The sequence below is a fragment of the Canis lupus genome, chromosome 4, assembly GCF_048164855.1.
Source record: "Canis lupus baileyi chromosome 4, mCanLup2.hap1, whole genome shotgun sequence".
Classification (NCBI taxonomy): Eukaryota; Metazoa; Chordata; class Mammalia; order Carnivora; family Canidae; genus Canis; species Canis lupus.
In genome coordinates, this window is record NC_132841.1 from 72,395,490 (window position 1) to 72,420,259 (window position 24,770).

General features: G+C 33.4%; 1 protein-coding gene across 5 annotated transcripts in view; it reads right to left on the reverse strand.

Moving 5' to 3' along the window:
- Positions 1-24,770, reverse strand: part of NIPBL (NIPBL cohesin loading factor) — a 197,438-nt gene that overhangs the window by 67,943 nt on the left and 104,725 nt on the right. For 4 of the 5 annotated variants that reach the window (XM_072824875.1, XM_072824873.1, XM_072824874.1 and 1 more), the window contains 2 exons: positions 18,426-20,051; positions 129-311 (listed from right to left, as the gene is read on the reverse strand). In XM_072824875.1, the coding sequence (XP_072680976.1) occupies positions 129-311; positions 18,426-20,051 (1,809 nt within the window). The remainder of the gene's footprint in view (positions 1-128; positions 312-18,425; positions 20,052-24,770) is intronic. The other variant, XM_072824877.1, reaches the window with a different exon arrangement.

Sequence of the window (24,770 nt, forward strand, 5' to 3'; positions counted from 1 at the left end):
AAAACTTGCTATACTATGTTAAGAATTAAGATCACTGTACTCTTCCTAACCCCCCAAATTATGAATGAGACAAACACATCAATCTGCTTTTTAATTCTAAAATAATAATAAAGTTATGTGGTACTTACATTCAAAAGCTTCATCACTATCATTATCTTCATCTGAACTGATTTCAGCATATTTTGGCTTTTCATTAACTGTGCTACGCTTGCGTTTATTCATTTTCACACGTTCACAAAGTGGCATGGTGGATTCAATTTCTGCCAGAAGTTCAGGGGGTAATTCTTTTAACACTGATTGATCTATACTACCTATTAATGAAAGGTAAGAAAAGAATTTAAATCTGAAGATAAAAGGGAAATTTTAACTAAAATAACACAATAAAAATGAAATATTAGTATTCATATAAGTTTTCTAAGTCAGTTTTGTATTTTAACAAAACACATACTTAAAACTGTAATAGGCTTCACCCTGAACTGATAATGCAGTTTTTATACATACATCATTATATAATAACTTAAAAAAACATAGGGTAGTTATATCATCAATTTTTGATACAATTCCTTCATCTGTCTGTACAGACCAAAACCTTTCTAAAATGAGAGATCCACTGGCATTAACCAGTCTATTGTAGTAGGGGATTCATCTCACATTCTTGGTAGCACCCAAATTTGTGTTACAGAGATCTGGACCAGTTAGTTTGAAAGTAATACTATCTCTCAGTGCAAACTGGAAGAGTTAGAAACACTTATCACACCCTTCTCTTCTTCCTCTATGATGTTGGTGGTTGTGTACTGTGATTGGGATAAGAATTTTACATGCTTTTACCTATCAGTGTCTATTTGAGAGGCACAGTAATCTCTTTAGTATTATAAAGAACTTCCTCAGACAGATAAACCAATATATGCATTTAACTGAAGATAACAGAAACTTGAAAGGCAGGATCAATAAAAATATATTAAACTATAGATGTTTATGGTTAAAAATAGTAAATTCAAATGTTATGAAGTAGGTTTGTATTTTCCCATGAAAGGCTAAGACAGGATAAAAATATACCAACACAGTAATATTAACACAAAATTTACTACTTAATCCTACACACATATACACAAGTACACTAACAGTTGCTATGAAGAAATAAATTCTTAACATCCTACTGAGAGCTTAAAAACAAAGAAGTAGCAAAAGCTATTTATTCATGATAATTTGTCCTTGATGACTACTAAAGATGACAATTTTAAATTACTTACCCTTGCAAATCTTTGAGTGGAAGTATAAAAATGATGTCTTACCTGCTGAATTTTAGAAATTAGGAGCAAAGAGTACCTTAGTGGCTTATAGCACAGAATATTAGTAACTATAATCAACCTTAACACTACAACATTCAAATGATAATAGTACTTATGTAAAGGATAAAAATAAGCCATGACAAAAATGAATGGGTACTGATTAAGACAATTTCAAAGTTTCAATATGCAATCCTACTAATTTAAGAATAGCAGAACATAAATTATTAATCTCATTGGAAGAATAATCCTTTTTTATTCTTCGTGCAAATTTTATTCAACATCATGAAGGAGTTATTTCAGTAACTTTTAGTCTTTTAAGAACACACATAGCAAAAATTTTTACCCAACAAAGATGTAATATTTGTGACTGGTAATACTCCAAAGACTTCATTGCTGAAAATCCTGACATACTAATGTTGAGTGTACCTTATCTGTGTTATTCTCAAATCACACATTTCCCTGGGCTTTCTTAATTCAACTGTATTTTATCAACGAGGTCCCCTTTTCAGAATATTGATACAGGTAAAAGAAATCAACGTTAGCTTCGGACTGTCCATACATTCAGTCCCAAGGTAAACACAGCATGCATTTAAGTTTTTTTTTTTTTTAAAGCTATTTTTAAAAATATTTTTTAAAATTTATTTATGATAGTCACACAGAGAGAGAGAGAGAGAGAGAGAGAGAGAGAGAGAGGGGGGGGGGCAGAGACATAGGCAGAGGGAGAAGCAGGCTCCATGCACCGGGAGCCTGACGTGGGATTCGATCCCGGGTCTCCAGGATCGCGCCCTGGGCCAAAGGCAGGCGCCAAACCGCTGCGCCACCCAGGGATCCCCATTTAAGTTTTTAATGTCTTGGGATGCCTATGTGGCTCAGTCAGTTAAGTGTCTGACTCTTAATTTCAGCTCAGGTCATGATCTCAGGATCCTGAGATTAAGCCCTGTGTTTCAGTGTGGAGCCTGCTTGGGATTCTCTCTCTTCCTCTCCCTTTCTCTAAAAAAAAAAAAAAAAAAAAAAAAAAAAGGTCCTTACTGTCTTGAACACCCCTAATTAAATGTGTGGGTTTTTTGACGGAAGGATCATGTTTTCTAGTATTTATCTTCCCCTTTCCACATGACCTATAATATCAAATGTGTATATATTAATGGTCAATAAATAATTTTTGACTGCCTGTCATTCACAATTTCCTATGATTACTTACAAGTATATTTCCTGTATAACTATAGTTTATGGGCAAATGAAGACATTTCCCAAATTTAAAACAATAGAAACGCTTTTCTTTTTGTACTACCTAAAATGTTATAATCTCTTTGAGTCTTTAAATACAGACAGCCTTCAAAGCATTTGGCCTTTAGCCCACCACAAAATTTTTTAAAAAGCATATTTCCTGATTATGTTCTGCTTAGACTAAATTCCCATTCTCAGAGAAATACTGACCTGATACTAATATCCCAGAATTAAAATTATACTGCAGATAAATATACAATAATCAAGGGTCAATATATATATATTGGTACTTGTACTCTCTTTATAATGGTTTATTATATCCTCAGAGCAAGGAGTCTGCTCTCTACTTAAAAAAAAAAAAAAAAATTCCTCACAAGAGCCAGACACAGAAAAACTTATGTCATATAATTGATAAAGGAGGCATCGAAGTTTATTCACTGTAGTTTACCATCTCTTAGTCCCTAACTTAGAAAGAATGCTATCAGATTTAAGAGCTTTTCTATTCCGTAGATCATTTTAGCTTCTATATAACTCTGAAAGTTACAGCAACATAATTCAAAGGCCAAATGTTTCATTTCTGAAGATGACCCAACTTAAAAAAAAAAAAAAAAACCCAGGAATGAGAAATGTCTCTCAATGTACCATCCTCCAAAAGTGAACTCTGGTTCATTATGAATAGAAATACCTATTCCACAGGTTTATGCGTTTTCTGAATCAAACATTTTTTCTTCCTTTTTGTAAAAACACTATAAATTGACTCAGCCAGATCCCTTGATTACAAAGGGTAAGAGATAAAATGCTTGACTTTCCTCTACTCACAATCAGCATATTTAATACATTATCAAGGACTGAATAACTGACTCAGCTTCAATAGATATGAATAAATAGCAAGTACCTCAAATGATACCTATGATGTATTTGGTTATTGTCTTTCCCCTGAATTAGGAAATAATCCATTAATTGCAAAAATAATGTCTACTTCTTAACACAATGATTTTATAAATTATTGTTGCTTGTGGAATTATTTGTTCTTAAAAACTTCAGATTACTAGTACTTTATGATCATCTTTCTCACCTCATTTCTCCCATGTCAGTTACTTTATTCTTTAATTCAGGTGTTTGAATTACCATAAAATTTTAAGTTATTGGCTCCAGGGGATAATGTCAGTTAATCAAAATTTTGTGAAGTACCACATTCAGCTTTTGTAGCTATATAGTCCATTAGACATATTGCACCTTTTTTTTTTCCGTTGTTCTCATAAGGCTAAAAGAATACATTTACTTTTAGATGTGCTACATTTTAGTAATCCTGGATTTCAAATGTAAATCATTCATATTAGCAGAGTGAATAGATTATTATAACCAGACTACTAAAAGTCTCAAAGAGCCACTAATTTAAGAACACTGTTTTTTTTTTCTTTTAAGTGAAAAAAAAAAAAAAACCCTGAGATTAAAATAAACCACCTCAATTAATAAACTCTTTAGGACTGAAGATTCAGACAATGGAAACCAGTCATGTTCAGAAACAAACCAAGAAAATTCACATAAACCTCCATATTATGTAAGTCATAAAAAACATCTTAGATATAATGTAGTTCAGTGACAATTCTTCTAATAACCTACACAAATTACAGGGGAGTAGCACCAAATGGATCTTTAACTAGAGTTCTCGGAGCAAGCCCTAAGTTTGGTTCCCTGCTCAGGGGGGAGTCTGCTTCTCCCTCCTCCCTCGGTTCTGCTCCCACCCCCTGGCTCATGCTCACATGCTCTCTTCTCAAATAAATCTACAACATGAAGAAGAAAGAAGAAGAAAGAAGAAGAAAGGAGAAGAAGAAGAAGAAAGAAGAAGAAATGCATCCAAGGAGCATAAATTATAGATTACATAGCTCTGAAATATGGTATAACAGTTGGGAGGTAGGAACAAAAAGCAGCAACCTAAAAAAGATGTATGGTTCAACTAGGAGATCAGGACATTGAATGTTCCTTTCACAGGGATTCCAAGGTTATAACCCGATGGAAGTTCTAGGAGTAAAGAAGAAGCCTATGCCAAATCCTCAGTGAACATAGGGAAGATTGGTGTCAAAAGTTTTGAGGACACAAAACAATGACCTTAGGGGAAGAACTTTGACATGTGTATTTTAGCAATTATAGTTAACCCCTAAACAACACAGATTAGAACTGCACGGATCCACTTCTACACCAATTTTTTAATACAGTACAGTTCTGTAAATGTATTTTCTTTTCCTTATGATTTTCTTAATAACATTTTATTAGCTTACTTTAGTGTAAGAGTACAGTATATACGTAATATACAAAATGTGTATTACTTGACTTTGTTATTCCTAAGGTTTCCTGGTCAACATTAGGCTATCAATAAATTTGGGGGGAGTCAAGAGTTATACAGGGATTTTTAACTATGTGGGAAGTGAGTGCCCTTTGCCTCCATATTATTCTAACATCAACTGCATTTTTTTAAGAGATTTTATTTATTTGAGAGAGTGTGCCCACGCAGGTGCACATGCACGTGTGCACATGAGTGGGGGGAGGGGCAGAGGGCGAAGTAGGCTCCCCTCTGAGCAGGGAGCCCAACATGGAGCTCAAGCCAGGAACCTGGAATCATGACCTAAGCCAAAAGCAGATGCTTAACTAACTGAGCCACCAAGGCATCCCCTCAAACTATATTTGGAAAGAGCAACAGCAAACTAGGAGAAAGGAGATTCTGCTTTTCAGCGTTAAGGCTCCTTCAAATGAGTGAAAATGAGGAAAGTGAAACTGACAGTTTTGTTTTGTTTCAGTTAGACTCTTTATTATTACAAGCACTTTCTCTTAACATAGGAAGAAAATGGAACACATAGGATGGTTTCCAGCGTGGCTCAGGATTTATCTTTGACTATACTTATTGTAAGTGATTCTGAAGAAGGTCCAATAGAGAAATAAGGCATAAGTTTTTCTGCAAAAGATTCGTTGAAGGTATATAAATATGATCTGCTACTCAAATTGTAAAATGAAACCTCTCCTAACTTGTAGTCCAGAAAAATGCCAATCTGTCTGAGGTTTCTGGAATCCTCTTGGCCAAGCATACTAGTCCAGAGCTGAATTTGCCAGCAGCCATTGTTCGGGGATGGGGACAAAACAGCATTTCTGGGGAAGGACTCCTTACACACCCCTAAGGACCATTCCTCGGTACCTCGTACTTCCACCTGCCAGAAATGCCTGCTGGCGTCAAATCTCTCACAGGGAGATGTTAACAGTCATTAGGGTAATAAGAAAGGAGGATCTGTTTAATACCTGAAGATGAAGTCTTAATTTAAGAGAAAAGAGCATCAGGGAGACTACCTCCTCTAGAAGAGAAGCGTCAGGAAACAGGTTTGCTTTTTTTTGTGATGGTTTAGGATAAATGGAAGTCATGTATAATGAGATAATCTGGTATAAAGTTGCCTTAATTTTGATAGAATCAGAGAGATTCCAGGTATTGGCTGAAGGCCTAATAATGGTTATTCAGGATTACAAAAAAAAAATTGTTTTAAAGATTTTTTAAAGGGAAGAATAGTATTCATCATTGGCTAGAGAGGGGTGGTCAGGATCAAATTTGCAGCTATTCTCTTTCTGATGGTCTCTAAGAAATACTAAAACTAATGCAAACAATCATCATATAACCCTACCCAAAGAGATTATAACCTAGAACTGGTAAGCCTCCTTTTCAAAGTTAACCAGCAATATTTAAGTTGTAGGCTATAGCCCATAAATATGTTGTGAAATCATTTTTATGGGTCTCGACTAGCAGTTGTTTTAAAATGAAAGTGAAAAGGTCAGTTTTTTGCTTGTAGTAAGGGTGGAGATTGTTAACATGTGTCTCTATGCATGTATTAGTTCACAACATGCATTTTATTTCTTAGAGCAAAATCAAAAAAGTTTTAAAGTATTTTAAGTTTTATGGTTGCCACTTCTTTCAAAATAGTTGGGTCAATTCAGATTGAAAAGGTCCTTCCTTTTTTTTTTTTTTTGAAAAGGTCCTTCTAAGTAATCAAACTCAAGGTGTGGACTCTGCTCACTGTTTCTTTTTTTTTTTTTTTAATTTATTTATGATAGTCACAGAGAGAGAGAGAGAGAGAGAGAGAGAGAGGCAGAGACACAGGCAGAGGGAGAAGCAGGCCCCATGCACCGGGAGCCTGATGTGGGATTCGATCCTCGGTCTCCAGGATCGTGCCCTGGGCCAAAGGCAGGCGCCAAACCGCTGCGCCACCCAGGGATCCCTCACTGTTTCTTAAGCTATAGGTTCGATGAAAGAGAAATAACAATTTGAATAAAATATTCAGAGTTAAATTGGTTTTACTCATTATAAGTTGATAGGATAGTAATTATGTCCCCCAACACCGCCTCCCCCCGCCCCCCCCCCCCCCCCCCGCCCAGATTTTACTTATTAGAGAGACAAAGTAAGTGCACAGCAGGAGAGGGAGAAGCAAATTCCCTGAATAGAGAGGCAGATTTGGATCCCAGGATCCTGGGATTATGACCTGAACCACAGGCAGATGCTTAACCTACAGAAACATCCAGGGGCCCCAGGATAGTAAGTACCTTGTATTAGAGAGCTTAATTACCTACGCCTATAATTCTGATATAAAAGTTGCTGTTGATTTATTTATTTATTTAGATTTTATTTATTTATTCATGAGAGACACACAGAGAGAGAGAGAGAGAAAGAGAGAGAGGCAGAGACACAGGCAGAGAGAGAAGCAGGCTCCATGCAGGGAGCCCGATGCGGTACTTGATCCCAGGTCTCCAGGATCATGCCCAGGGCCGAAGGCAGGTGCTAAACCGCTGAGCCCCCCAGGGATCCCCCCAAACTGCTGTTTATTTTTTGAAGCCCCATTACAATAAAATCTTGGGTTTTCAGATGGAGCCCTGTATTGGACTCTGTGCTGAGCAGGGAGTTGGCTTGAAGATTCTCTCCCTCTAGCCCTCCCCTCACTCTCTCTCTCACTCAAATAAATAAATATTAAAAAAAACACCAAAACCCACCCCCACCCCCAAATGAGACAACTTGACTCATGACCATTATTGAAAAGATCAAGTTCTCCACAATGCTTTACACAACAATACCTTTAGGAGTAACTGCTATGCATAAGGAGTCTGAGACGCTGTGAAATGATTCAGGCTTTGTTTTTGAGTTCTGTAGGTTTGCTTGTAGCTTACTGAAATACGGACATTGAGAATCTGCTAACTTGTGTAGAATATACAGTACACAGCAAATGGAGTTAAAAATCCCTTTACCTTTTCATATTATTCATGGAAATTTATTCCAGAAAATTTATACAACAAAAAAGTTCTATGAAGGAAAATGTTTAGATCAGTTATATCTATTGTAACATCATTTTCGAAATGAAAATTCTTTTCTAGGGATGCCTGTGTGGCTCAGCGGTTGAGCATCTCCCTTCGGCTCAGAGTGTGATCTCGGGGTTACGAATCAAGTCCCACATTGGGCTCCTTTCAAGGGGCTTGCTTCTCCCTCTGCCTATGTCTCTGCCTCTTTCTCTCTCTCTCTGTGTCTCTCATGAATAAATAAAAATAAAAATATCTAAAAAAAAAAGAAAATTTTTTTCTAAATCAGTTTTAGTTCTTAGTTGTTCTATATTGATAATTATAGAAAAGTTTATCCACAAAATGAAAAGATTTCTTGATTGACATGCAACAGGTATATTTTAAAAGCAATTTTAAGTCAGTATATACTTGTTATATGTTTTACATATTTATTATATATTAACATATTAATACTATATAACCCACTAAATGAGGTACTTTCAGATATTAAATATCCCGCTTAAAATATTATATTTGACAAATTTCATACTGCATTCATAAATACTGGAAAAGAACTAGACAATGACTTCAAAACTCATTTCTAGGGGTGCTTGGCTCAGTCGGTTAAGCGTCTGCCTTCAGCTTAGGTCATGATTCCAGGGTCCTGGAATCGACATTCATATTAGGCTCCCAAATCTTCGGGGAGTTTGCTTCTCCCTTCCCTCTGCCCCTTCCCCTGCTGTGCTCTCTCTCAAATAAATAAAAGATGAATACTTTTAATACGCATATAAATACTCAAATGGCAAGGGAAAATCCAAATTTTAGGTCTCTTTTGCTACAGAATAAATTATTTATTTATTTATTTTTTATTTTTATTTATTTATGATAGTCTCACACACACACAGAGAGAGAGAGAGAGGCAGAGACACAGGCAGAGGGAGAAGCAGGCTCCATCCACTGGGAGCCCGATGTGGGATTCGATCCCGGGTCTCCAGGATCACGCCCTGGGCCAAAGGCAGGCACCAAACCGCTGCGCCAGCCAGGGATCCCCAGAATAAATAATTTAGTTATTAGATTTACCTACATTAAAATTTCTATTTTTTAAAAAAATTTCTATTTTATATCTATAGTAAACTCAGCGAACTATAGTCTGTGGGGTCAAATTTGTTCATCAAACATTTCTGTATATCAAGTTTTATTAGAATACAGTGACACACAATCATTTATTTGTTCTCTATGATTGCTTTTTTATTACGATGTTAAGGTAAGTGGCCCACAAAGCCTAAAATATTAATGATTTGGGCTTTTACAGAAAGTTTGCTGACCCCAGATCCATATCATGTTATTCTTTAATTCAAATTGGAACAAAGTGCCCCCCACCCTTGCCAGTGTAGTCATTATAGTTACAGTCTGTACATTTGAGGTCATTGAAACTGGTTTATTTAATGAAGACAAAAACCAAGGAGTTGGATTATAGCAATTGACAAACACTATTACAAAAGAAGCAAGCAGAAGATTCTAAGAAAAATCTGGTTTTAAGCACCACAATTTTGATATTGACACTGGTACTACAAAGATTTCATCAATGTGCGCCTATTATGTTACTATGAGGGAGAACTATAAAAAGAAACAGGGATCAAATGATTCTTTCTTTGATATGTACGCACAGGGAGAAAATAAATAGTGCAAGCATTACCTAACTTTGTATCTCAATTAGCTATTAAAAGAAAACAAACTAAGCTCAAATTTTTTTTTTAAGCTCAAATTTAATAAAAGAAAGGAGATACTAAATACTAAAGCAGAAATAAATTAGACTAAAAATAGAAAAGATCAATGAAACTATGAGCTGACTTTTTGAAAAGATAAACAAAACAGACAAACCATTAGCTATACTTACCAAGATAAAAAGGAAGAGAACTTAAAAAATAAGTAACATCATAAACAAAAGAAGAGACATCAAAATGGATACCATACAAATACAAAAGTCCCTAAAAATATATATATTTATATTTCTAGAAACATATAACCCACTAAGATTGACTCATGAAGAAATAGGAAATCTGAATAGATTATTAGGAGATTGGATTAGTAATCAAAATCCTCCCAAATAAAGAGAAGCCTAGGACCAGACAACTTCTCTGGTGAATTTTAACAAACATTTAAAGAATTAATACTAATTCTTTTCAAACACTTCCAAAAACAGAAGAGGAGGAAAGGAGAGAACACTTCCAAACCAGTACTACCCTAATGACAAAACCAGAAAAGGGCACTGCAAGACATGAATACAGGCCAAGGGACACTCAATCGGTTAAGTGTCTGACTCTTGATCTCAGCTCAGGTCTTGATCTCAGGGTCGTGAGTTCAAGTACCACATTAAAAAAAAAATTTAGGCTAACCCTCTTGTACTTGTGATAAACGTAGATTCAAAGTCCTCAACTAAATACTAGCAAACAGAATTCAACAACACATTAAAATAATCAGGATTATACACCATGGTCAAGTGGGATTTATTGCAGAATGTTTCAAAATCTGCCACTCAATGTGATACACATTAACAAAATGAATGATAAAAATCATATGATCATCCTAATACAGAAAAGCATTTTACAAAATTCAAAATCCATTCATGATAAAAAAAAATCTCTCAACAAACTACATACGGAGGGAATGAACATTAATATACTAAAGGCTATATATAAGCCCACAGCTAATATCATACTGAATGGTGAAAAGCTTTCCAAGATAAGGAACGAGATAGATGCCCAATCTCACCACTTTTATTCAACATAGTACTGGAATTTGTTAATAAATTTCTATGCTCGTGGATTAAAAAAGAATTAATGTGGTTAAAATGTCCACACTCCCCAAAACCATCCACACATTTAATGCAATCCCTATCAAAATTCTAATACTTTTTATAGAAAAAGAACAAACTACCCTAAAATTTGTACAGAATCACAAAACAGTCAAATAGGCAAAGCAAGCTTAAGAAAGAAGACTAAACCTTGGGGCACCATGCTTCCTGATCTTAAACTATATTGCAAAGAGCTCTAATAATCAAAACAGTAAAATACTGGCATAAAAACACATATATTAAAAGAACAGAGAGGTCAGCCCAGGTGGCTCAGCGGTTTAGCGCCGCCTTCAGCCTGGGCGTGATCCTGGAGACCCAGGATTGAGTTCCATGTCGGGCTTCCCTGAATGGAGCTTGCTTCTCCCTCTGCCTGTGTCTCTACCTCTACCTCCCACCCCCCTCTGTCACTCATGAATAAATAAATAATTTTTTTTTTAAATAAAGGAACAGAGAGCCCAGAAATAAATTCATGCACATATGGTTAATTAATTTACAAAAGAGTAGCCAAGAATATTCAATGAAGAAAGGACATTCATTTTAATAAATGGTGCTGGAAAAACTGGACAGCCACATGCAAAAGAATGAAACTGGACCACTATCTCACATTATATATAAAAATCAACTCAAAGTGAATTAAAGACTTGAATGTATGATCTGAAACCACAAAACTTCTAGAAGAAAACAGGTGGTAAGCTCCTGGACACTGGTCTTTGCAATGGTATTTTGGATTTGCTATCAAAGCAAAGACAACAAAAGCAAAAATAAACAAATGGGACTACATCAAACTGAAAAGCGTCTACACAACAAAGAAAACCACTGACAAAGTGAAGAGGCAACTTACTGAATGGGAGAAAATAAGTGCAAATCATATATCTGATCAGGAGTTAGTATCTAAAATCTATAAAGAACTTACAACTCAACAGCAAAACAAAATAACAATCTGATTTAAAAGTGAGCAGAGGATCCGAATAGACATTTTTCCAAAGATAACATACACATTTATGAAAAGGTCCTCAACATTACTAAGCATCAGGTAATGCAAATCAAAACCATAAGGAGATATACCTGTTAGAATAGCAAAAAGAAAATAAATAACACATGTTGGTGTTCTTTATGGAGAAAATGTAACCTTGTGCATTGTTGTTGGGAATGTAAATCAGTGTAGCTACTATGAAAAACAGTATAGAGGTTTCTCAAAAAACTGAAAATAGAACTACCATATGATCTAGCAATACCCATGTCTGGGTAGATATCCAAAGGAAATGAAATCACTATCTCAAAGAGATATGCTCCAAAACTTGCCCCACCCATGATCACTGAAGTATTATTTACAATAGCGAAGACATGGAAACAACTTGTTTAGTCTATTGACAAACCAATAAAGAAATGTGTTATATATGTGCACGTGCACACACTCGAATATTATTTACCCATAAAAATGAAGGAAATCATATAATTTGCAATAACATAGATGTACTCTGAGGGCCCTGTGCTAAGAGATGGAAGTCAGACAGTAAAAGACAAATACTGTATGATCTCATTTATATGTGTAATCTAAAAAAACAAAACAAAACAAACAAAAAAAAACGACTCACAGAAACAGAGAACAAATTGGTGGTAGACAGAGACTGGGGTGGGAGGTGAGTGGTGGGTGAAATGGGTACAGGTCAAAAGGCACAAACTACCAGTTAGAAGAAAAGTAATTTCTGGAGATGTAATGTATACTATGGTGACTATAGTTAAACAATACTATACTGATATTTGAAAAAGTTGTTAAGATAGTAAATCTTAAAAGTATTCATCACAAGAAAAAATAAAACCGTGAAGTGATGAATGCTAACTAAATTTACTATAGTAATCATTTTGCAATTTATACATATATCAAATCATGGTACACTTTAATAAAATGTTATATTTTAAATATATTTCAAAAAATAAAAAAGAAATGGTGGTAGCAATGTCTTCAAATATACTGTAAATATAAAGTATATACACATAAAAAGATTTTCCAAAATTACTCTCTTCATTAGATATTCAATAAAAATGGCATAATGGCATTTCTTCATATAAAAAGATTAGAATTTGGCTCTTACTAGAAGATTGATTTTGGTCCTCATAACTGAATAAGGTAGGAAGAAAACTGGTTTCTCCATCTTGAAAGTGAATGAACCAAGGCTTTGAAAGGCCAGGATTTATTCAAAATTCTGATACCAGTGCTCTTTGTACTATCATTTATAATGGAGTTAAGAGAATTTTCAATTTCCAACATCAGAAGCTAGAGAAGGCTAGTTTTTTTTGTAGGTAGAGGAGGGGATCTGGATTTAAAAATCCACATTAAAAAAAAATAAAAAATAAAAAAAAATAAAATAAAATAAAAATCCACATTAAAAAAAATCCACATTATATTGTATTATACAGTATATCATAGATAGTGTGTTATATACTATTACTCTATGATTCTAACATAATGAATTCTCTAATTCTAAAAATAAAAGTTATTGAAACCCTCCTCTACAAGGGACTGATATAAATATTAAGATAATGATGCCTACCTGATATTATCATACTAAATTATACTATGTACTACTACATTAGACATACAGTTGACCTTGAATAACATGGTCATGACCTACACAAGTCCACTTATACACAGATTTTTTCTAATACAGTATACTATAAATTTATTTTCCCTTCCTTATGATTTTAATAATGTTTTCTCTAGCTTACTCTATTATAAGATTACAGTATATAATACATATGAATACAAAATATATGTTAATCAATTGTTTCTGTTATCAGTGAGTTCTGGTCAATAGGCTGTTGGTATGTTAAGTTTTAGCAGTCAAAAGTTTTACATGGATTTTCAAGCGCATGGGGGCCAGCGACCCTAACATCCATGTTGTTAGAAGGTCAATTATACATTAGACTATATAATAATATTAACTTATTACTACAATAATATATTACAATTTAATATACTATGACATACTATACTATCATCTTTCAAGTAGGTATTTGTTATCTTAGCACAGGTCTCAGGCTCTTGGAGGATTTCAGTAACATTTTTTAGAGTAAGAGGGAATTCAGTATGTTAGAGTACTGATTGTTTCTTCAAAAAATAGGAGGTTCTTTCACAATTATTTACCCTCAACCATATTTTTATAAAATATTTCTAACATATCGGAAAACCTTATAGAAGCTATGTCTTTGAGCTGGCTTGAGAAATGGAAAGAAAAAGATAAAAAACACCTCTAGTAAATTTTAATACATTTAATTTTTATGAAAAAATTATATTTAATCTCTTTAAATCAGGAGCAATTATTAAGCAAAATGTGAACTAAAAATTTTCTATGAACAGAAATCATGGACAAAAGTTTTCAAAATACTGCTATAAAAATCACACCCAACAACAGTTAGGTATATATTATGCCTTCTGTAATAAATATTCTCCAAATGTTTTCTAAAGATACCATTGATAATAAGGTCTTTGCAGAAACTGAAAATTTTGGTTTATTGAAAAGGAATTATAAAACTGTTCAAATGAATCAAAATAAATTTCTACTGCAGCACTATTAAAGATTCTGAATATTACTTTACTAAGAATTCCTCAATTTAGAAATTCATCAACTATGCCAAAAATTCACTCTGAGACAGTAGTTTCTCTCAAACTTACAGAAGCCTAGAATCTCAAACACAATCCAACTAGATTGTTCAATGCCACCTAAAAGGCAGCCAATTAATGTACTTTTGTGATCAATACTGAGTAGTGTAACTGGTAGTAGTAACTGAGGCAAAATAACTGCCCCAAATGTGACTGCAACCATTACCTAATCAAATGAACACTAGATTTTAAACACTCTTGACTATCTGAGCTGCTACATTAGTACACATTCCCATAAAAACCATTTTCAGTAATGGTTTAACTGTTTAAAGGCCATGATCTCAAACAGGGATGGTATGGGATATTTCTGAAAAGTACTGAGTACAAATGACGTAAAGCAATAAACTTGTCGAAAGGAAGTAGGTGGAGGCAAAACAAATTATTTCCTTGCATATAAAAGTAAAATATTGTGAGACACTCTGGAATTGTTAATAACCAAAATCAAATTGTTAAGGCTTGTAATTACTGATACTAAGCTGTTAACAATATGTAACATGCCAGTCTTAAAGACTGCCTAACTTTATATTATTTTAATTGGAGATATATTGTACATTAGGGTATATTAGGATAATATTCGGAATAAAATATTTTAATAAAGGTTATTTTTGACATTTAATATACTGAAGTATATTATAATAGAAGATCTTTTAGAAATTTAAAAGGTTTTACAAAGATTATGTTGGTTCTCCATATCCATCCCCTGCTTGAAGAGGAAGAAACAAGGTGATGGTAAGAAGACAGAAGATGATAGAAGCATCATGAGAGTAGAAGTGATACTGAACCAATCTATAATAGCTATAGAGCAAAATAAAGGGAAAGGGTAATTAGACATAAGTAAGAGTAAGTCTCCTTGGGATCTACTCAACAAAAAGTAGGTAGTTGACAGGGTAAAAAGAGTTATTACAAAGTTTAGGGAACAGAATGCTGAAAATTATCTAGCTCTTGAGCTAGGGTCTATTGGTGGGAACATAAAAGATGAATACACAATTTTAATCTGCACACAAAGCCTTTTCTGAAACATGATGGCAATAGAGTCATTCAACAGTTATTAAATAAGCTCTAATTATGTACTAGGTATTATGCTAGGTACGAGGGATATACACAGATCCCCACAGAAATCAATTAAAATATAACTATGCCATTTTACATATAATATGTTTACACAGATGACAAAAATAAGCAATACATATTAGGAGTCATAAATCTATATCCCTATCATTCTAAATTTATCGGCTTAAAGCATACTCAAGGAATTTTAAACTACCCTAAAGAATGAATATTTTAAATATGGACATCAGGTAAAATATTTTAAAAGATGGAATTTCATGGCTCTTCCAAAAAGGAAAATATACCAAAAACTTTGGCCACGGATCCCTGGGTGGTGCAGCAGTTTGGCGCCTGCCTTTGGCCCACGGCGCGATCCTGGAGACCCGGGATCGAATCCCACATCGGGCTCCCGGTGCATGGAGCCTGCTTCTCCCTCTGCCTATGTCTCTGCCTCTCTCTCTCTCTCTGTGACTATCTTAATTAATTAATTAATTAATTAAAAAAAACGTTGGCCTGAGAAATCAACCACAAAAGTATCACAACAACATTCAATCTAATTCCTTTACTCAGAAAAAAAAACCAATATGTCAGAATATGTGATTTTCTATAACTCTCCAAAAGAAAATTCCAAAGTAATGTGTATTACACAAAGGACCAATAATTCTCAACCGTGCTTCCCATTCATGTAATTTTAAAAATCCACTAGTGTGTAACTCTGCTATTGCTAACTTAGTAGCAGAGGTCTAAAACAAAACCAAAATTAGGATATTAAAAAGTAACAGATATGAATTCTAAGGTATAAATAAAACCAAATGATATCTACATGGGATCTTGAAATAAATCTAGGCATTAAAATAATATTTTTTGATGAAAAGGTCCACTTAAGTATAATTGCAGATTTAGCAATATAGGTGTGTATATATACGTACCTGCACATGTATACACACACACACACACCCTACTCTAACAGGCAGACACACCCAGAAAGCCTACTTAGTAACATGAACATATCAAGTATACACATTTGTGTTAAAGGTACATTTACGAGAAACATGGATTAGTATTAAGAAGTTTACATTCACAGGCAATGAAAAAACCATGGAAAGAGTACAGCAGTTACTATTAGGAGTACTGTGTTAGGAGCTATATTCATTTCTTGATGCTCAGTTGTAAAGATTCTTTGTTAGGACAGAGCTTAGAAAGCAAGGCTAGCATAAGCTGACAGAGGGCAGGGGAGAAAAAGATGGTCCAGATCAAGGGACAAGAGGGTACCACTTTCCATCTTTCCATCTAACTCTTCTAAAATTGTATACCTATACTCTTTAGTTTACACTGTATATAAGCCACTCCCAAACTTCCAGTAAAAAATTTTAAAAACAATCTTTATCTAAAAGAAAACAATTCTAGCGTTGGCCACTACATTCTAACAACTTCTTTTACATAAACAAGTAATTCTGAAGAGATACATTCAAGTTAATTAATAAAGACTAAAGTCTTAATTTTTTGTTAAGTCTGACAGCTATAATTTAAAATCTGAAAGTTTTACAAAAAAGTACAAATGTTAGTGACAAAGACAATCTTTTTTCATTTTTAAAACAAAACCAAATAGTGAAAAACTAAATATTTGATAAAGACCAAGTAATAATAAAAAAAGACGGATTATGACAAGTCACTTCTCTGAATACACAATTCTTAGTAAGTGACACTATGTTCTAATTGGGCTTTCTTATAGACAAGATACAACATTTTACAAAAATAATAACCATTACACCTTTTGGATCTCCTAATACACCACAGTACTATGTAATACAACTTTTTGTGATGATGTAAATGTTCTCTAGCTGTGTTAATAAGGGAGCCACTTGTCACATGTGGCTATTGAGGATATGAATTCTTAATTTTATTTAAACAAATTTCCATTTAAATAGCTAAAGAGGCTAGTGACTATCCTATGGAACAGCATAATTCAAGAGCTTATTTTTTTTTCAAGAGCTTATTTATAAGTAAATATAAATCTAAGTTATAAATAAATATAAATCTAAGTTCTTAATGAATCTCTTTCACAGAATGAGAACTTAAAAACCTCTATTGCTTTAAAATCGGTATCTTCATGTATTTATATCACATGGGCTACATAGGTCTTGGCACACACCATCATCAAATTTTATACATATATATATATGTAAATTATATATACGTGTGTATACATGTAGATACACTTAGATATTTTAAAAGCAATATACAAAGGAACACAAAACTAGATTTTCTGCAAACTGCCACTGTATTTTCAACACTTAAGACTTTCTTTTTCCTGAAATAATTCTACTCAAGTAACCAAAGAATTTAACTCAGCAACCATATAACAAAAACAAAAAAACCCAGCCCCAAACCTCACCAACTAGTGATTTAACCTGATTAAAGAGGTTGACTATTCCTTAAGACAAAAAGGGCAAAACTATGCATTTTTAAAATAAATTATCTGTAACTGACCACCTCTCCCACAAAAAGGGAAATAACCTTTCTATAATTTCTAAATTTTATAAATTTAAACTATGCATCAACAATTAACTCAGAGATAGGTATGTAAGAAAACAGCACTATGAGACACAATATTCTTAAGAGCTTATAACATTGATTTTTGTTTACGATATAGCTTTAGAGATGTTAGAAATTAAAATTCAATTTACTACCTCCTTGTAGAATGAAATATCTCTATAGTCTAAATAGCTTTTTAGAAAGTTGTTACATTTATCCATTCTAATCATTCATTTGATTAATGAGCAACTTTCAAAAATACCTGAAATAACTAAACAACAAAAGAACTTATCTCTGTGTACCAAAGTAAAAATCATGATTATAGTGAGTAGTTCAAGTAGGGGTAGAAGACAAAGAATTTTCAAACAACTTTTTATTTATATTGCTGAAAACAATTCACTGTTTTATATAAATGTTGTATTTTCCTGTAGCAGTGTTTTAACTTTTATAAATTTCAATTTTTTAAATCCTTAGTAACCCTAAAACTCAAATAAAAACTGATTAGAAGTATTCTTACCTTTATTTGACTTTGATGGTTTATTCTTGATAGGTTTAAGGGAACTTCTTGATTTATCTTCTCTATCTTTAATAAGTTTCTGAACATCATCCAAAGACAGTTTTTGTAGGACAACTACAGGCTTAGCTCCTTTATTTAGATCTTCAACTAATCCCATTTTTTCTACTTTGTCTTTCTGCTCTCCTTTCATTTCCATTTTCTTTGTCTCCTGAGTAATATTACCATCTTTATCCCTCTTGATTTTTGGAATGACAAAATTTTTCAATGCACCAGACCTGCCCCCCAACAAGTAACTTGGAAATTCTGCCTTATTGTCAGGATGCGTTTTATTACTGTCTACTTTACTCTTATTACCCTCTGTCCTTTTGTCATCTTTACTGTTTGGTGATTTAAAACCAGGCTTATCAGGTCTTGATTTATTTGAATCTCCTTGTTTAACACGAGGACTGTCAGGCCTTGATTTTTGCTCCCCAGAAGATGGTCTTTCCCTTGAGTCCCCTGATTCATGTCTATGTTTTCTTTCTAGTTTATCAGGTTTTGAACCATCAGATTTAATGCCATGTTCATTTCTATTAGAGGATCTCAATGTTTCTGGTCTTCGAACCCTAGACTGATCCCCCCGATGTCGCTCTGATTCACTCCTGTCATCTGATTTTTGTTTACTATCATGGTCGCGTCTTAATGACTCAGAAATAGATCGCCCATCAGGTCTCTGCTTTAAGGCTTCAGCTCGTTCTGATTTTAACCGAGGTGAATCAGATTTAATATCCTGTTTATGTTTAGACACTTCAGGTTTTTTCTCTGTTGATGGCTTTCCAGAATCCCTCCTATTTTCATGTCTATGTTTTGGTGTTTCAGGCCGACCTTCATTTTTTTGCTTTGGAGTTTCAGGTCGGCCCTCACCTTTCTGCTTTGGAGTTTCAGGTCGTCCATCACTCTTCTGTTTTGGGGTTTCAGGGCGCCCATCACTCTTTTGTTTTGGAGTTTCAGGTCGGCTTTCACCCTTTTGCTTTGGGGTTTCGGGTCTTGCCTTTGTTGTTTCTGATTTGCCATTATTTTGTTTGTTGTCATTTGGTTTTATGTCAGACAGTTTATTTTCATTCTGTTTAGGTTCGACTGTGGTGCTCTCATTTTGTTTGGATTCATTTGTTCTGCTCTCATTCTGTTTAGGTTCTTCTGTTTGTGTCTCAATTTTAGTTTCTAACTTACTTTCACTTGATTTTGTCTCCACCAATCTGTTTTCATTTGGTTTAGATTCTGCCAATCTACTTTCATTTTGTTTCGTTTCACTCTTTGAAAGCTCAGAATCAGACTTTTTTTTAGGAGTCTCAGGATGGTTTTCTGGTGTAGCTTTAAGATTTCCAATAATATCTTCCTGAAGAACAGAAATAGGTGCATCATTACATTGTTTGATTTCTTCAGGCTTTTTTATGGAGTCTGAATCCTGAGTTATAGAAGCCTGAGAGTCCACTCTTCCTGCCTGATGAAGATCAATGCTAACCATTAATGCTGGCCTTGACCCATTTCCCGTAGAACCCGTCTCCTGAGAAGCTGGTCTATTACCTCCTGTAGCACCCCCAGCCTCCTGTGGGTAAGAATCTTGTTTTCTTTTTTTCAAAGGCTTATCTGAAATTTAAAGATAAATATTCAGTATCAGTAATAGACATATATTCTTATTTTATTAAAAGCCATATGGACTTTGATATTTAATCCACAATGTTTTTTTAAAATGTGGTGAATGCAAATGTCAATATGCATGTATAAAATAGCAGGCATGAATCACATAATATTTTTAAACCAAGGTTTAAGGAAATATTCATGCTTGCTGTACCTCAATAAATACTAGCGACTATAGTAACAAGAATTTAACAGCATATATGTTGAGTATATAAATAAGCCCAAGAGTATAAAATAAATAGAACTTATCATACATTAAATACAAACATATATTTATGTTTGTATATGTAAATGATAAACCGAATTCTTCACATAAGAATAAGGTAACCAGTTATAAATCACATGTTCTCATTTAAGATCATTTTAACCATCAAACCAAAGACTAAGTGCACCACATCTGCTAAGATACAAAATAGGAAACATAAGCTTTTACAACATGTAAGACATATATGGAGAAGGATAAAACCCAAAAGAAAATAGAAATCACGCCACTGACAAAAGGTAAATGAGGAGACTAAGGGGAAAAAAAAACCCAGTTTAATAGTTTGTCATTAACCTCTGATCCTAGATTCAAATTCTTCAAGGTATCAACAGCACAAATGGAATTTAAAAGCTAATACACAATTAGAAGTATATTTAAAATAAGGAAACATCAATATTATAAGTATAAAAGTGAGATGCATATAAGGACTTTTTAGATAAATCCTGTCTTAAAAGCCACTTCTACTTAAGAGAAATGCTTTGGTTTTTCAATGCTATGTTCTAAAGATCTATATCTTGGCCTCAGTAAGAAATAATTTATGGTAAACTGAAATGTAAAGACAAAAATACACACAAACACAAATCTACCACCACAATAAAATGTCAAAGTATTTTTAAGTCATGTATTTCTGTGCATGATTCCACTTGACTCAAGAGGCTGCTAGGTCATTTTCTATAAATTGAATCTCTAGTTAGTTCTTGGGAATAGTTATATTATAGCTTAAAGTTCTGTCTGCTTTTAATATTTACTTGCTGAATTGCCTGGCTTTGTTTTGATGGGCATTTTAAATCATTTTCATAGGAGAATCTCTAGATTCCCTTATGAAATTCATTAATGTGATATATCATTTAAGAAAAACAAGGTTAAAAGTCAAAATGACCACTGAAAAATAACATCTTATTGTTAGAAAACCAAGTTAGAAAAAACAAAAACCCTTAATGGTAACTGCTTTTATACACCAAAGTTCCATCATTTTGTTTTAAAGTGAGAAGCAGCAGTCCATTCCAGCTTAAAATCTAGTAAAATCTTTTACTAAAATTTAACTCAAATATTTGCTAGTAATTTTTTGCAGACATAGGTCATTCTGGTTCTTAGTTATTCAGAAGTCAAGTTTACTGTCATATATGTTCCATTTGTAAAATACATGATATTAATAAAGTATCTTACCACCTACTTTTCCCAGTTAAAACTACCCTGGCAAGAACTTATATGAAACTTTCTGCCTCGATACTTAAGAAAGCACTCAGAATATTAATTTATGTTTCCTTAATTTTATTTTGTAATGTTTTGCCACGCAAAATAATCTTCATATCTTGCCATAGGGCACACCAAATAATTATTATCTCATAAATGGGATGCTTTATCACCTTATACCCTTTAGACTTTAGGACTAGAATCTAGAAATTGAAATAGTATAATCTAGTTGAAGATTTTTATATTTTTCAATGAAACATGCTGTGAAAGTCATTAAAATGGTAACTTAAACACACTTAAAAACCATAATGACATCATAGATCTCAGGCAACTTGAAGATTTCTCTCAAGAAATCTGTGGCTCATTCTTTTATTAATATGAACAATCAGTCTTTCTTCTGAACATTAACATTAAAATATCTTGAAGGCTAAATTTTAAAGGATTACAAAATACCCAAGAGTTTATGTATCATTAACCTCATTTCAATTCTCGTTTATCATTAAAATGGAAATTTAGCATAGTTTAACTTCAAAAAAATTGTTATGTTTGATTTAGTTATTTTAAACTATAGATGCTATGATTATTTATAATAAAAATGTATGAAAGCATTTGCACATGAGTAATATACTAAGATTGGGAAAGATCTTGTAATTTTTTCCATTATGCACAATATATTGCTAAATACAAAATTTTATTTTTTCAACTATTGAAAAGTACGTCACCTCTTCTGTAAAACTGGGAAAAATTCCATTACTGCTGCAAGGATTCTTGAATATGTTAAGAGCACGCAGGTCTGATTCACTTGATCTGATTCAGTTCCACCATGAACTTATTCCTGTAAAGTGGCTCTGAATCTGCACATCACTTTTGTCTATCCACTTTTGTTATCAGTCTTCATTACATCATAACCTTCACCTAATGATGGAAGGCCATCTCTATAAAGATTAGTTTCAATATCTGGGACACTGATTATCTTTAAGCGCTCTTCAGCATTGGGTATCACAAGTTTAGCTATCAGAATGCATACAGTCTTGAAGAAAATGCATATAGAAAGATACCATCATTTCAAAACCAACAATATTTGTCATCTAAGATGCTGATATGTAAATAAGATCCAGCCGTTAGAGAAATTCTGAACTTGAGTATGCTTATAGGAAAACACTACATCACTTGTTTAAATCTACAAGTGATAACTGAAAACACTTAGAACAACACAGTTATACACATAGTAGCCAATTATGAAAAATGAAAACATCCCACCCCTAAACTGTAGTATAAACTAAGTGGCTAACTGTCCTATTTCCATCTAGTCTCCTATATCAAATGACAATAGATCATTTATGTTTTATAAGGGTTATAGTGTAAGAATACTGTAAAATTATAAAAGACATTAGTAGCTAGGCTAGGCCATTCCTCATACTTACTAGCTTGGAAAGTGGACCTTGGGAAAAGATGAAATAGGCAAAGATGACAAAGAAACCCCCTCTTTGACAAAAGAAAGCAGGAATTTTCAGCACATGGAGGATATTAATGTCTACAATAGGTCATCCCGGAAGCATAGATGAACAGCCTTTAAAATTAATTTATGTAATTAGACACCGAAAATATGAGCAAAAGATTGAGCAAAAAGGTCCTTTAAGAATATTATAAAATAGTAGGTTACAGAGAGTTAACCTATCAGTGTATATAAAACTATCCAAAGAAGGGAGAACAGGCCAAGGGACATAAATATGTAGCAGCCAGAAAAGTGTCCTCTATGTGTGGAACAGAGATACGTTACGTCCTGCCACAGCCTAGGTAAAATATTTCTTAAGAGTACTCTATCCCTTTTCTTGAACTCCATTTGATCAAACAACCATGTGTGTTAAACTTTCTAATCTTATTTACAAGGCATAGTTTTTTTCATTTCTGGTATATTGAAAGGAATGCTTCTCTCATTACAAATGAATATAATGGGAAACAAGATCAGAACCTAGAACAGAACTCTCAGTAAAATAAGTAGTCTTTTTTGTTCCTTACCACCATCAATACAATAGTTACAAAGTTCTCAGTGCCATACCGTAGAATGCAGTAAATATCAATTTCACAATTTAGGCCTAAAATGCAGTGGTAACTAGTAATAAACGCATTTCAAAGAAATATTTCATTTCTCAAGGGCTGACTATAAAATTACCACTTCAGAAAATGTTGTGTTTACTTATGATCCTACCTACAGTCTTAGAGCAACATACCAGACCCTTAATCTTTCCAAAATCTCAAGATAACTGCTTATGTATAAAACACTATCCCATCACACAGTGCAGAAACTGAATACAAAATGAGGTTCAAATCACAGGTATTAGGTGGCACCTAAATTCCAATAAAGCCACAAAATAATGGAAGACACCAAATAATGGGAGCATGGCTTTCAGCAAACAAGTCAGAAATGACAGCACTAGTATGAGGTTGGCAAAATCAACATACCCAATTTAGGAAAATACACATACTAACTCATCTAAAACAAACTACAAATTAGGTAGTTTCAACGAATATCCATTGCTTTAATCGTTATAGCACCAGATACCTCTGTAGGTCAACTTACAGAGTTCAAAATTGTAAGTCCTTTCTGCTCACTCAACTCTTCAATTAACCTTTGTTATGGCCACACTATCATAGATTACAGAGAAAACTGATTAAATAATTAAAAGTAAAATATACATTACAAATTTCTGAATGAACAGTATGCTGTTTGCTGAATTTATTTTACCTCACAAAAGTTAGTAGTCTAAAATAAGTTTGCTATTATACAATTAGCTGTATTTACTATCCTTATTTTCACTCAGGTTTTAAAACTTCAACAAACTGATACAATAAAAGTTCAGGAAAATTTAAAAAAAAAAGAAAGAAAAGAAAAGAAAAGAAAAGAAAAGAAAAGAAAAGAAAAGAAAAGAAAAGAAAAGAAAAGAAAAGAAAAAGAAAGAAAGAAAGAAAGAGAAAAAGAGAGAAGAAAGAAAGGAAAAGTTCATTATTTCTTGTTTCTGTTCCTATTATTAATAAATAGTTTAAAGAATTAAGCTCCTTTTTGAGAACATAATTTCCCAAAACAGATTAAAACATCATGTAAAAATTCAGTTATCAAAGCAACTAATATTTATCAGTCAAGAAACTACAATTTTATGTTTCTTGCATAAACTGTCATAGAATTCAGGGATTTGGGATTAATACTATCAAGA